At 28.3% G+C, this 13,888-nt stretch overlaps 1 protein-coding gene across 1 annotated transcript; it reads left to right on the forward strand.

The window, feature by feature from the left end:
- The first annotated feature begins 267 nt into the window (after positions 1-267).
- On the forward strand, positions 268-1,292 carry LOC124936303 (heat stress transcription factor B-2a-like). Its single transcript, XM_047476795.1, has 2 exons — positions 268-564; positions 664-1,292. Exons 1-2 carry the CDS (start codon positions 340-342, stop codon positions 1,189-1,191), a joined length of 753 nt encoding a protein of 250 aa, XP_047332751.1. The 5' UTR covers positions 268-339; the 3' UTR covers positions 1,192-1,292.
- The last annotated feature ends 12,596 nt before the right edge of the window (positions 1,293-13,888 follow it).

Here is a 13,888-nt window from a genome sequence, read left to right on the forward strand (position 1 = left end):
TTGATTAATGAATTAATTGATTTAATAGATGAAAAATGGAGTGATGTAATAATTAATTTTGTTAGGTTATTTGAAAAACAAGCTCCAAAATTATAAAAAGTTTCCAAACGGACTCTTAAAGAAATTTCTAGAAAGAACAATAAACAAAAGAGAATGAAAATTATTTCTCCTTCCCGAACTTTCTACACTTTCTTAATAGCGTCAGTCCCCACATTTTCAACCCCCACTCAATAATTCTCAATCTTATAATACTCTCAAATCTCTTCCATTTACAGTCACAATAATCATTCCAGATCTTTCCAACAAGCTTCTTCCATCACTATCAGAAACAAATTAACAATGACCGCCGGAGCCGCCGCCGATGCAAGGTCAACTTCTCCGACCCCATTTCTATCAAAAACATACAGTATAGTCGATGATCATTCCACCGACGAAATCATTTCATGGAACAAAGAAGGATCTAGTTTCATAGTATGGGATCCATCTCAATTCGCTAAAACCCTTCTTCCCAAGTTCTTCAAACACGACAACTTTTCCAGTTTCATTCGTCAACTCAACACCTATGTAAGTATTCAAAACAAAACACTACCCAGTACCCATCCATGTCTTCAATTACAAAAAAGATAAGATTTTGAAATGTTTTTTGTCCATTCTGTTTTACAGCAATTCAGAAAGATCGTGCCTGATAGATGGGAATTCTCAAATGAGAACTTTCAAAGAGGGAAAAAACATCTTCTCTGCCAGATTTCTCGGCGGAAGTCTGTTATTACATTTACATCATCACCTGATCAAGTTCTACCATCGAGTGAAGAAGAACAAGGGACTAATTCTTCGTCGATTTCGAGTTCTGGGAATAATTTGGAACTGATTGAAGAAAATGAAAGGTTAAGGAATGAGAATAATAAACTTAGTAGGGAGTTGAGTGAGATTAGAAGTTTGTTTCAGACTATAATCTCTAAGACTTCGAACTATGTTAATAATTATCAATTGCAAGAAGAGAGTTCTTTGCCGGCGATGAAACAGCTTGATCTTTTGCCGGTGGAGGTGGAGGGAGATGAAGAATCGGTTAGTACGAAACTGTTTGGGGTTCGTATTGGGGCGAAAAGACAGAAGAGAATTAATGGCTGCGGGGAGAAGGCAGAGGTGTACGGATGTCCGGAGTTGCAGCTTGGACAGTATAGTGCTGTTTGATGATGATGATGAGGGAGATGGGTATTTTCGTAATTTAAAGAAATTCTAAATTTGTAAATAAGTTTTGAGAGAGTTGGTGAACTAATCGAGGTTTATTTGATGTACTTTTAGAGATAGTTTGACTTTTAAAAATTGGAAACATTTTTTCAATTCTTGGCACCAAATGAACGTGTTGTGAGACAAGCTATATAGTGATGCATAAAGAAATCCATTAGTTTTTATACTTGTAACTAAGAGGGAACAAACTTTTCTAATCCAAATTATACAAATTATAAATTAGTCAAAATTGAAAATTAAATTGAACTTTGGATTATTCGAATTTGAACTATCATTTTATGCTCACACTTACTTGTGAGGAACAATGAAAAAATGAAAAAAATGATAGTCTTATAGATGCATATTTGGTTACAAGATCAATAGTTTTGGATTTTGGATACTCATTTACATATAATGAGATTATGTGATAGTGTACACACATAGGAGTGGTAACAAAAGAAATAAATAGTCATAATCTAGTTGATTTGTGTTGAAGAAATAACTATTGTTGAAAAGATTACGTTTATCTTTTTGAGCTCGCCAAAAATTAAATGTTAGAGATAAATATGTCTAAATGGTATGTGAAGAAAAAAACTCCAAATTATAGTTGGGGATATAAATAATTTTTTTTATTCTTCTTCCAAATTCTTTTGTAATATTTTGAATTTGACTAAGCAGATTTTTAACAACTCAAACAAAATGTTGATATATATACATAGATTCATTTAAGTGTGAAAAATAATAAGTGACGTGGTTTTCAATATTGACACCATCCAAACAAATAAATAGTACTATTATGAGTAAAACTAATTAATAATAAAAATTTGATATAAAGTATGGCCAGAAAGATGTATGAGTTGTGAATTATGATATTGATCAATACAATAAATAAAGTCGGGTACTTGAATAGTCTATTAAAAAAACACTATCTTCTTATCTGGTATTTAATCTGGTATTTAATAAGACAAACATTTAAGTAAAATTAATATAAAATAAAATAAAATTTATTCTATAAAAATCTCGGCGACATTAATGAATTTTTAATAATATTCGAAACTCTAGGATATTATGTAATTTTTTTTATTATATTCCTATACATTTAATAAAGGTAATTATTTTAAATATCAAAGGTGTTATTTAAGTAAAAACTAATAATTTTGAAAACATTGTTATTTAAACAATAATAAAAAGAGCTCAACTCTATTATTAGGCCTTGTGTTCAAAAATCACATAATTAAGTCTACATTATATATTCTAATTAATTATATTATTTAAATTATTAACAAAATAATAAATTATTACAAATATAATAATTATTTTACCCAAATAATTGTAACAAACCATCAAAGTAATTTAAAAATAATATACTACTAAGAATAAACTGAATAAATGGACGGTAATAAGTTGAGAATAAACTGAAATGAGCAGTTTCGAGATTCGAAATGAGCAGTTTTGGGATCCGAAATGAACGATTTCGAGATTCAAAATGAGCGTTTCGGGATCCAAAATGAGCGGTTCCAGGACGTGAGGACAACCTGACAGGCCACGTCAAATTCGTGAACTTACTTTAGTTAATTTTTTTTGTTGTTGAGTTTATACTCTTCTTATTTTAAATATCATTGTTATTTAAACTATAATAAAAAGAGCTCAACTCTATTATTAGGCCTTGTGTTCATTAAATCATATAATTAAATCTATACTGAGAATAAACTGGATAAACAGGCAGAGCGAATAGGCTAAAAATAAACTGAATCAAACTAACCTTTAATAATTTAACTAAACTTATCTAAAATATCCAGTTTTCATCCATACAATTTAAATATCTTCTAAAACAACCATCTCGAAGCTTCTTTCTTCTGGCAAAAACACTCCCACTACTCTCCCATTATGACATTGTTTAAGAAATCTAGAAAATCCTTTATTTAATTCAGCTTCACCTAAAGTCCAGAACTTTCTTTTCTTTTTTAAATGTTAAAATTTTATTTTAACTTTTTGCTAAACATCAATTCTTTTTCTTTTATTTTCATAGTTTTGCCAAAATTCCAGAACTTTCTCATTTGGTTTGGTAAATTTTAGTTGTTATTGAATCGAATCTATTTTTTATAATAAATTTAAATTTAATCCTAAAGAGTGGTAATATCTGAATATAACTATATTCTATCTTATTTTCCACGAATTTGATACGACCAATATTGATAATTTATATTTAACGTTTTAAATTATTTAAATAAAATGAAGTACAAAATTACCAATATAATAATAATTTAAATATTTTAAAAGTTAATATATATTTATTTTCTTATCATAATTCATATAATTTGAGTGATATTATATCAATTTTTTTTTATATCAAGAGTGATATTATATCAATTTTTTTATATCAAGATTGTGCCGACTAACTTGCTGATTGGATATTTTTCGGTTCTCATCACTAATAAATTATGTGATGGTGACAATCATATTTAATTATAAAAATCATTAAATATTTAAATAACTCTTACTTTCATAATAAATTATATTATTTTTTTTTAAGTATAAACAAAAATAAATTTTAATAAAATAATCAATTTAAGAAACTAAATTATTTAAATTTAAAAAATAATTAAAACAATTACAAATAATTAGAGATAAACTCCTTATTTTATCCTTCTTCCTGTCTTTAGCAGCAATTCCCCCACTTCCTTGAAGAGACGGTTCTAACGAAAATAGTTTCGCTTACCTGAATAAAAATTAAGTATATTTACGGGTTATATATTTAAGTATTAGTCGCATCATACAAAAAAAAAAAATTAAACCAAAATTTTATTTAAACTGTTAATTATTTTGTTAAGAGAGATCTATTCATAGGATTGACCACCGAGATATTACTTCCAGCTAGTCAATATGCATTAACTTTATTGTCAAACATAAGGAAAATATAAGTAAATATTCTTATTGACATATTTTTGTAACTAACTTATGTCATTTTTTATTGTGGTTATTTAAATAATTATAATTAAAATATATTAGATCATTCTTATTTTTCTTGTCAGATCATTTAATTTATTAATTAAAAATACTAAAATACAATTTATTTTAAATTATTAAATAAATCATTATCTATTAATACTATTTAAATATTTTTTCTAAAAAAATACCTATATTATAAATCATCACATATTATTTAAATAACTTAAATAAACCGAATCTAAACAGGCTATAGTATTTGTTGATTAACTCAATATCGGTTGTCAACTCAAATATTGAATAAGAGAGTCATAACAATATTGAGAAGTGTGACTTACTACTTCTTTCAAATCAGTAGCCACTTTTTAATGTTTTAAAGTATTTTTTTTTTGTTAGTGATTTAGTTTGTAAGAGAATATTAATAATAATAATTAGTTATATTTTTGTTAGTAATTCATCTAAGTTAATTTTACATTTTTTTAAATTTATTTAAAAAAAATTAATTTATCTAGTCTCGGTTTACTAATAATATTAAATAATTTTTTAAAAATTAAATATTCATTTTTTCTCTTTTTTTATTAATTAATTTAGTTCATTTTTATCTATTTCTTCTTTCTTTATTCTTATGTCTTATATTAATATTTGATATTTTATTATTATTATTTTTTTAAAAAAATTTTGTTTTTTTTTATATTAACATATATTATTTTAAAATTAATTTTAAATATTATCTGAAAAAATTGAATATTTTTCAAATATTAATTTTAAATATTATCAAACTAATTCAAATATTGAATATTTAAAATAAAGATGTTTCTATTTATTAATTCAATTTTTATTGTTAGATATTTAAGTCATTAATCTGTTTGTTAATTCAAATTTTATTTATTTATAAATATTTTAAGTAATTAAGTATTTAAAATTCAGTATTCAGATCTTCATTTTTTTTTGTTTTATCAAACAAAGCCTCAGTAAGACTCCTCATTCTTCAAACTTCTAAATCTCGGGTGATCTTTGTCAAAATTTGACATTGTTTTTAATAGAACAGATAAGAGTGTAACTAATTCATATTTGATTGTAGTTTAATCATTATTATTTTTTATTTAGTTTGGTCATAGAGGTTTCAATTACGATCAGAATGTTCAAAGATCACTCTGACAATTATTAAAACAAAATATGGCGATTTTCTTGCTAACTTATTTATGTGTGTTCATAATTCTTACTACTAGTATCAATTTTTGTAATGAGATGTAAATATATACAATTTGATTTGATAGACAGTTCTTCCAAATCAATAGATAAATAAAAAGCATAAACTAAATCTCCCAAAAACTGTGAATGTTTTGATTTTTGTTTAAGTTATTATATATGATTTATAAAGTTGTATTAAAAAATGTTGATGATGTATATGTATATGCTAGTTTGAACTATTTTTTATACCGTTTGGATTTTTCGTTAGTTTAAATCAATATAATACATTTTTCTAAGTTAGTATGTATAAATAAAATATTATCCATTATTTACACAAGTTTGAAATTCTAATCAAATTAATAGATAAGTATGATATTTTCTGCTATAATACATATAAAAAGATATAAGTCCAATCATAAATATTTATTAATTTCATAAGAAGATGGGTTTGCATCTCTTAGAAACTTAGAATAGACAAACAAACATGATACATGACATTATGATTAGAAAAAGAAAAGAAAACAGTTAATATGACAAATTGAAAGTAACAATTAAGCCACCTCATGAATCACATTATTGAGTTTAATTATCCTCCATCATTCAAACGGTAATTAATCCTTGAATTACCTGTAAAGAGTAGAAAATTAATTAGTAAAACTTCTATAACGATATCATAACCGCGCACAGTCACGCCCATTTAAGTGTTCTTATTGAAAATCGAATATTAAATCTAAAGTTTTCTTTTGCCATTTCTTAGAACTGAGTTGATATTAAGTTAAAGGATGAAATAATTACTGGGGGCAAGTGAGAGGCGACAGTTGGCACAAAGCTGGGAGTTGAGCAGTGATCCTAAGGGTGTTACAAATACAGTCATGATCAACGGACTGGAGAGCAGAGCAGCAATCGGAGGAGGGGTTATTGGAACCGGGAATAACAAACGGGGCACAACTGTTAAGGTTTCCAAGTTGTTGGGTACAGCCCAGTCCAGCCACCGGAGCCACTGGAGTTTGCGCCACTGCAACCATCATCAACATCATGATCATAGAGACGATAGAAACCAAAGAACCAGCCATTTCTAGAGTATATAATAATTAACTGTTTGATTATTTAATTTATAGGAGTAGAAATATGCATGCATGCATGCATGATGATAGTGAATTTGGTCATTTTTATTTCATGAGGTAACTGAAACTATAGGAAGTAGTTGATCATCCTAATTTATATGCTTACTACACTTAATTAGAAGAAAAAAAATTATATATATTTAATATAATACTAAGTATTTTTATAAATAAAGTTGTTTTTGACTAAATAGTTGTGAAATTCATTTTGAAAAAAAGAAACATTTGTTTTGAAATAATCTCTATTAAAACCGAGAATTCCAAAGCCAACGCTCTAAAACACTGTAAGCCGATATCCAACTGTTAGATGCATTTGAAAATCTAAACTAAACTCTAACTAGAGTAAATAGCTAAATCAAACCCTAGACAAAGTAAAAAACTAAATCAAATCCTAATTTGAGTAAAACCTAAATCAAACCCTAATTTAAAAGTAAGAAAAAAACTAAATCAAACCCTAGCCGAAGTAAGAAACTAAATCAAACCATATCATAAGTAAAACACTAAATTGAAACCTAGTCGGAGTAAAACACTAAATCGAACCTTAGCCGGAGTAAAACGCTAAATCAAACCCTTATCAAAGTAAAAAGATGATTAGTCCATAAACATGGACACTATTTATTGATAATACACATTGGATACGATCATGCATTAATAACAAAAAAAAACTATTAGTTGATAGTATACGTGATTATTTGTAGATGATCACTTTAAAAAACGTTATTTGTTATAGCATACACGAATAATTTGTTAATGTTCGTGTCAATCAAAAATACTATTATACACATAATTTATAGAGGATTGCCCTAAAAACCGCTATTTGTTAATAGTCTACACGAACAATTTGTTAAAGTTTATGTCAACCAAAAATACTATTTTTTGATATTATACACAAACATCGGTAAGTTATTGCCCTACAAACCGCTAATTGTTAATAGCCTACACACACAATTTGTTAATGTTTGTGTCAACAAAAAATATTATTTGTTGATAGTATACACAATCTTTTGTAGATGATCGTCATTAAAATTTTTATTTGTTAATAGCCTACACAAATGATTTGTTAATGTTCATGTCAACAAAAATACTATTTGTTGACAGTATACACTATCATTTATAGATGATCACCATAAAAACCGTTATTTATTAATAACCTATACGGACAGTTTATAAATGTTCGTGTCAACCAAAAATACTATTTATTGATAGTATGCATGATCATCTGATCGCCCTAAAAATCGTTATTTATTAATAGCCTACACGAATAATTTGTTAATGTTCATGTCAACCAAAAATACTATTTGTGTATAGTATACAAGATCATTTATAGGTGATCAGCCTAAAACCATTACATGTTAATAGACTACACGATCAATTTGTTAATGTTCGTGTTAACCAAAAATATTATTTAGTATACACGATCATTAGTAGATGATCGCTATAAAACGATTATGTGTTAATAGCCTATACGAATAATTTATTAATATTCGTGTCAACCAAAATATAATATTTGTTGATAATATACACGATTATTTATAGATGATCGTCCTAAATATGTTATTTGTTAATAGTTTACAAGAATAATTTGTTAATATTTGTGTCAATCAAAAATATTATGTGTTGATAGTATATATATACGACCATTTATTAATGATCTCCCTAAGACCGTTATTTATTAATAGCCTACACGAATAATTTGTTAATATTCTTGTCATTCAAACTAAACATACAATTTAGTGATAATATATACAATCATTTATAAATAATCGTCCTAATAATGTTATTCGTTAATAGTTTGCACAAACAATTTGTTAACATTCATGTCAACCAACACTGGTAAAAAATCGACTTTTACCGACGGTTTTTACCGAAGGTTTTATAAAACTCTCCTAAATACTCCCGAGAGGAACAAATCTTTCGGTATTAAAAATAGATTCCGAGAGGGGTATAAAACCTTCGGTTTTACTAATTAGTACCGAAAGTTCTTTGTAGAACTTTCGGTTTTTACCTTCCCAAAAAACCAAAAATAATTTTAAGTGTTGGATGTGGGTTAATTGCGAAGGTTTTTCGAAAAACCTTCAGTTTTGCAATTCCTAAAATTTTTAATTGCGAAGGTTATTCAAAGAACTTTCGGTTTTACCTTTTATGAAATTCTTTATTGCGAAGGTTTTCCAATAAACCTTCGGTTTTGACTCACCCCAAAACAATTAAAATTAATTCTAAGTTTGGTGATGGTTATTTCCGAAGGTTTTTCGATAAACCTTCGGTTTTGACTAATATCAAAACCGAAAGTAATATAAAACCTTCGGTAACTACCTTTATAAATACAAACCCTAACCCTTCTCCTTTTCATTTGGCTCTCTCCTTTCTCTCTCTTCCGCGCCGCAGCCGCCTCCTCCACCGCCGCTTCTCTTCTTCGTCTTCTCGCGTTCAGGTTAGATTGATTTGTTTTTTTGTTGTTTATTATTAGATTTAGATTTCTTATCATGTAGTTTATATTATCTAGATTTAGGCTAGTTTAGATTACTTGTTTGGTAGTTTGATTTAGATTTGTTATTTGTTTAGATTAGATTTATGTTAGTTTGTTAAATATATATGATTTTGTTAGATTTGTTATTGTGTTTGATTTAAGTTATATTAGATTTAGGTTACGGTTATTTTGTTTGATTAATATATATATATATATATATGAAATGCATTTAGGATGGGTGAGTCATGGCATAGTCTTCGGCGTACACTAGAAAAATTGTCCCGGACATACCCGAATTTGCTAGCAGCATCAAAAAGTGCGACACGTGAGGAAGAGGTGAGAAATATGATGTTGGAAATGGAGCAAATCCGATTGAGGGATGCGGAAAGAGGCCAATTGCTTAGTGAAATTAAAGCGGACAGGGCTGAAATGGCACAAAAATTGGAGAATCTCGAACATCAACTTGAATTGTTGAGGAGTCGACAAAATCAACCACCCCTTCCTCCCCCATCTAATAATTTCTAGATTATATCGTTTGATTAATTATGTGTTTTATTTTCCGTACGAATGATGACATTTTGATGTCTTTTGTTTTCATAATTATGAATTATTATTATTATCTTTGGTTTGGTTTTTAATATGTTGTTCATGAATTATTTTCCTTTGGTTTGCTTTTCACTTTTATTTTTAAAAACAGCATGGCCAAAACCGAAGGTTTTCAAATAAACCTTCGGTTTTGACCCTTGTTTAAAAAAATCAGAAAAAATTCTAAGTGTTGGGTAGTGTCAAAATCGAAGGTTTATTTGAAAACCTCCAGTTTTGACTCTTGTTTAAAAATATCAGAAAAAATTCTAAGTGTTGGGTAGGGTCAAAATCGAAGGTTTTCAAATAAACCTTCGGTTTTGATCCTTGTTTTAAAAAATCAGAAAAATTCTAAGTGTTGGGTAGTGTTAAAACTGAAGGTTTTCAAATAAACCTTCGGTTTTGACCCTTGTTTAAAAAAATCAAAAAACATTCTAAGTGTTGGGTAGTGTCAAAACCGAAGGTTGTCAAATAAACCTTCGGTTTTGACCATTGTTTAAAAAAATTAGAAAAAATTCTAAGTGTTGGGTAGTGTCAAAACCGAAGGTTTTCAAATAAACCTTCGATTTTGACCCTTGTTTAAAAAAATCAGAAAAAATTCTAAGTGTTGGGTAGTGTCAAAACCGAAGGTTTATTTGAAAACCTTTGGTTTTGACCCTTATTTAAAAAAATCAGAAAAAATTCTAAGTGTTGGGTAGTGTCAAAACCGAAGGTTTATTTGAAAACCTTTGGTTTTGACCCTTGTTTAAAAAAAACAAAAAAAATTCTAAGTGTTGGGTAGTGTCAAAACCGAAGGTTTATTTGAAAACTTTCGGTTTTGACACTTGTTTAAAAAAATCGGAAAATTCTAAGTGTTGGGTAGTGTCAAAACCAAAGGTTTATTTGAAAACCTTCGGTTTTGACCCTTGTTTAAAAAAATTAGAAAAAATTCTAAGTGTTGGGTAGTGTCAAAACCGAAGGTTTATTTGAAAACCTTCGGTTTTAACCCTTGTTTAAAAAAATCGGAAAAAATTCTAAGTGTTGGGTAGTGTCAAAACCGAAGGTTTATTTGAAAACCTTCGGTTTTGACCCTTGTTTAAAAAAATCGGAAAATTTTTCTAAGTGTTGGGACAAACCCAAAGGTTTTCAAATAAACCTTTGGTTTTGACCCTTATTTAAAAAAACAGAAAATTTTCTAAGTATTGGGAAGGGTCAAAACCGAAGGTTTTTTTGAAAACCTTCGGTTTTGACCCTTGTTTAAAAAAATGGAAATTTTTTCTAAGTGTTTGGAAGGGACAAAACCGAAGGTTTTCAAATAAACCTTCGGTTTTGTCCCTTCCCAAAAACATTCTGTTTTAGGTCAGGACCGAGAGGTTTATTCAAAACTTTCAGGAAAACAAATCAAAACCGAAAGTTTTATATAAAACTTTCGGTGTTACCACTTCATAATTTGTTAAATTAATTGGTTTTTCACCTACTAATCTAGACTCCTAAATAATCTAATCAAGTGTGTGTTATTTTTTAAAAATTAAGATTGTGTTTAATGTTAAAATGTTTATGATTGTGTTTGATTATATAAAGAAGTGTGTATATATGTTTGTGTTTGATGATGACATGAATCTGTATAAAGTTTGATCATATGAATTGTGTAATGTCTTAAAATTACCAAATGTGTTAAATTAATGTTGTTCAAGGTCATTAGAAGATTAAAAACAAATTAATTCAACAATTTGTGAAATGGTAATTCCGAAGGTTAATGCTATAACTTTCGGAAATAGCTATCAAAACCGAAAGTTATACCATTAACCTTCGGAATTGCAATTTCATAAATTGTAAAATTCATGGGCTTTTTACTTTACAATCTAGACTTCTAACTAATATAATCAAGTGTGTTGTATTTTAAAAAATTTAGATGGTGTTTAATGTTAAAATGTTTATGATTGTGTTTAATTATATAGAAAGTGTATATGAATGTTTATGTTTGATTATCCTATCAATGTGTGTAATGTTTGATTATATAACTTTTGTGTAATATTTTAAGGATATCAAATGTGTTAAATTAATGTTGTTGAAGGTCATTAGATGATTAAAAACTAATTAATTTAACAAGTTGTGAAATTGTAATTCTGAAGGTTATTGTTATAACCTTCGGAAATAGCTATCAAAACCGAAAGTTATATATAAAACTTTCGGTTTTAGCTAATTAAATTAAATTTTAAATATTTCAAAAACCGAGAGATTTAGACACATCTCTCGGAATTTAATTGATCAAAACCAAGAGATATGTCAATATCTCTCGGAAATATGAATAATCAAAACCGAGAGTTATATGATTAACTTTCGGAATTGATCAATTGATCAAAACCGAAAGTTAATCATATAACTTTCGGTAATGACCCTTTAATAAAATTAAAAAAACGCTTTCTTTTCCTCTCCTCTTTCTTTCCCCGTTTTTTCCTTCCGCCTCTCGAAATCTCTCTTCCTCCTTCACTTTCCGAAGACGCCGCCGCCAAGACCAAGGAGAACTCCGATTGAAGTTCCGTCACCACTGCAAAGAGAGTCTCCCAGCCGCGCCCGATTGAAGTTCCGTCGCCGACGCTTGGATTTGGTCCGATTGAAGTCATGCCGGGCCAGATTGAAGATTGCCGTGCCAGATTGAAGTTCCGCCTGCTGCTTCCGCCTCATGCTGCCGCCGCCGGCTGCTTCCGCCTCCTGCTGCCGCCGCCTCCTGTCGCCTCCCACTGCCGTCCTACAAAGGTTAATTTTTTTTTAGTTTAGGTTATATTTGTTTGATTTTAGGTTATATTAGTTTTATTTTAGGTTATATTAGTTTGATTTTAGTTTGATTGATGATTTTGTAGTTTGATTTTAGGTTATTTGTTTGATATTAGGTTATTTGTTTGATTTTAGGTTATTTGTTTGATTTTAGGTTATATTAGTTTGATTTTAGTTTGATTGATGATTTTATAGTTTGATTTTATGTTTTATCATGTTATATTAGTGTCATATTAGTATGATTGATGATTTTATAGTTTGATTTTAGGTTATATTTGTTTGATTTTAGGTTATATTGAGTTTGGTTGTATGATTTGGTTAGATAATGTTAGATTAGGTTGAAACTATGTTTGAGTTTGGTTAGTTTAGGTTTTTTTAATTTGATATATGTATGATTTGGATTTGGTTTTTGGAATGGATTGTTGGATTTTGTTTTGGGAAATTATGTTGAATTGTTAGATTATGTTTATATTATTGTTAGATTGATTAGTTTAGATTATGTATTGGATTATGTTATTGGATTTGTTTTTTGAAATTGGTTGTTGGATTTGGTTTTAGGTTATATTGAGTTTAGTTGGATGATTTGGTTAGATAATGTTAGATTAGGTTGAAACTATGTTTGATTTTGGTTAGTTTAGGTTTTTTAATTTGATATATGTATGATTTGGATTTGGTTTTTGGAATGGATTGTTGAATTTTATTTTGAGATTAATTATGTTGAATTGTTAGATTAGGTTTATATTATTGTTAGATTGATTGGTTTAGATTATGTATTGGATTATGTTATTGGTTTTGTTTTTTGGAATTGGTTGTTGGATTTGGTTTTGGATTGATTATATTATTGGATTGATTTGGTATATGTTTATGTTGTTTTTGTTTGATTAATAGGTTTATTATTGTTCGATCTACCTACATCCGCTCTTCTTCGTCGCTCTTTTCCTACAAGGTTAGTTATTGTTGGTTTATTATATGGTTAGGTTAGTTGAATGTTAGATTTATGTTAGATTTCTTCGGGCATTTCAATATTTGCATCGTTGGAAGACCTATCTAACGGAAAAATATACAACTTGGATTATATCGATCGAATGACAACTGATTCTTACATTTTGAAAAATTGCCCCAAAGCAGAACCTTTTTACATGTAAGATTCTATGTTGCTATTACTAATTAGCATTAAAGAGTGTGCTATTTAATATTCGATCTATTTGCAGAGATTATATGCAGTATTGCAATAACAACGAGTCCCGTAGAGAAACGTTTGCCGCCTATTTCAATCATCGAGTGAGTAAATTATAAACCATATATCCTAACTCTTTTTATTCATTTTAACAACTTCATTTCGGGTATATATATAGGTCGCCCAATTAGCAGAATTTAACGACATATCAAGAGACCTCAGATCTTAGGAGAAGGTCCAAGTATGTACTCGTCTATGTATGTTTGGTGTAAAGTAAACGGATACAAATTCTGTACAGAAAAACACGACGAAAGTTTGACCACTCAAAATAGTGGAGTGGTTGTTGAGGGGTACAACGGGTCTGAAACTATGTCATACTAAGGAGTTTTAACGGATATAATCGAAGTACAATACTTTTCTCAC

Source organism: Impatiens glandulifera, chromosome 1 (genome assembly GCF_907164915.1).
Source record: "Impatiens glandulifera chromosome 1, dImpGla2.1, whole genome shotgun sequence".
In the NCBI taxonomy this organism is placed as follows: domain Eukaryota; kingdom Viridiplantae; phylum Streptophyta; class Magnoliopsida; order Ericales; family Balsaminaceae; genus Impatiens; species Impatiens glandulifera.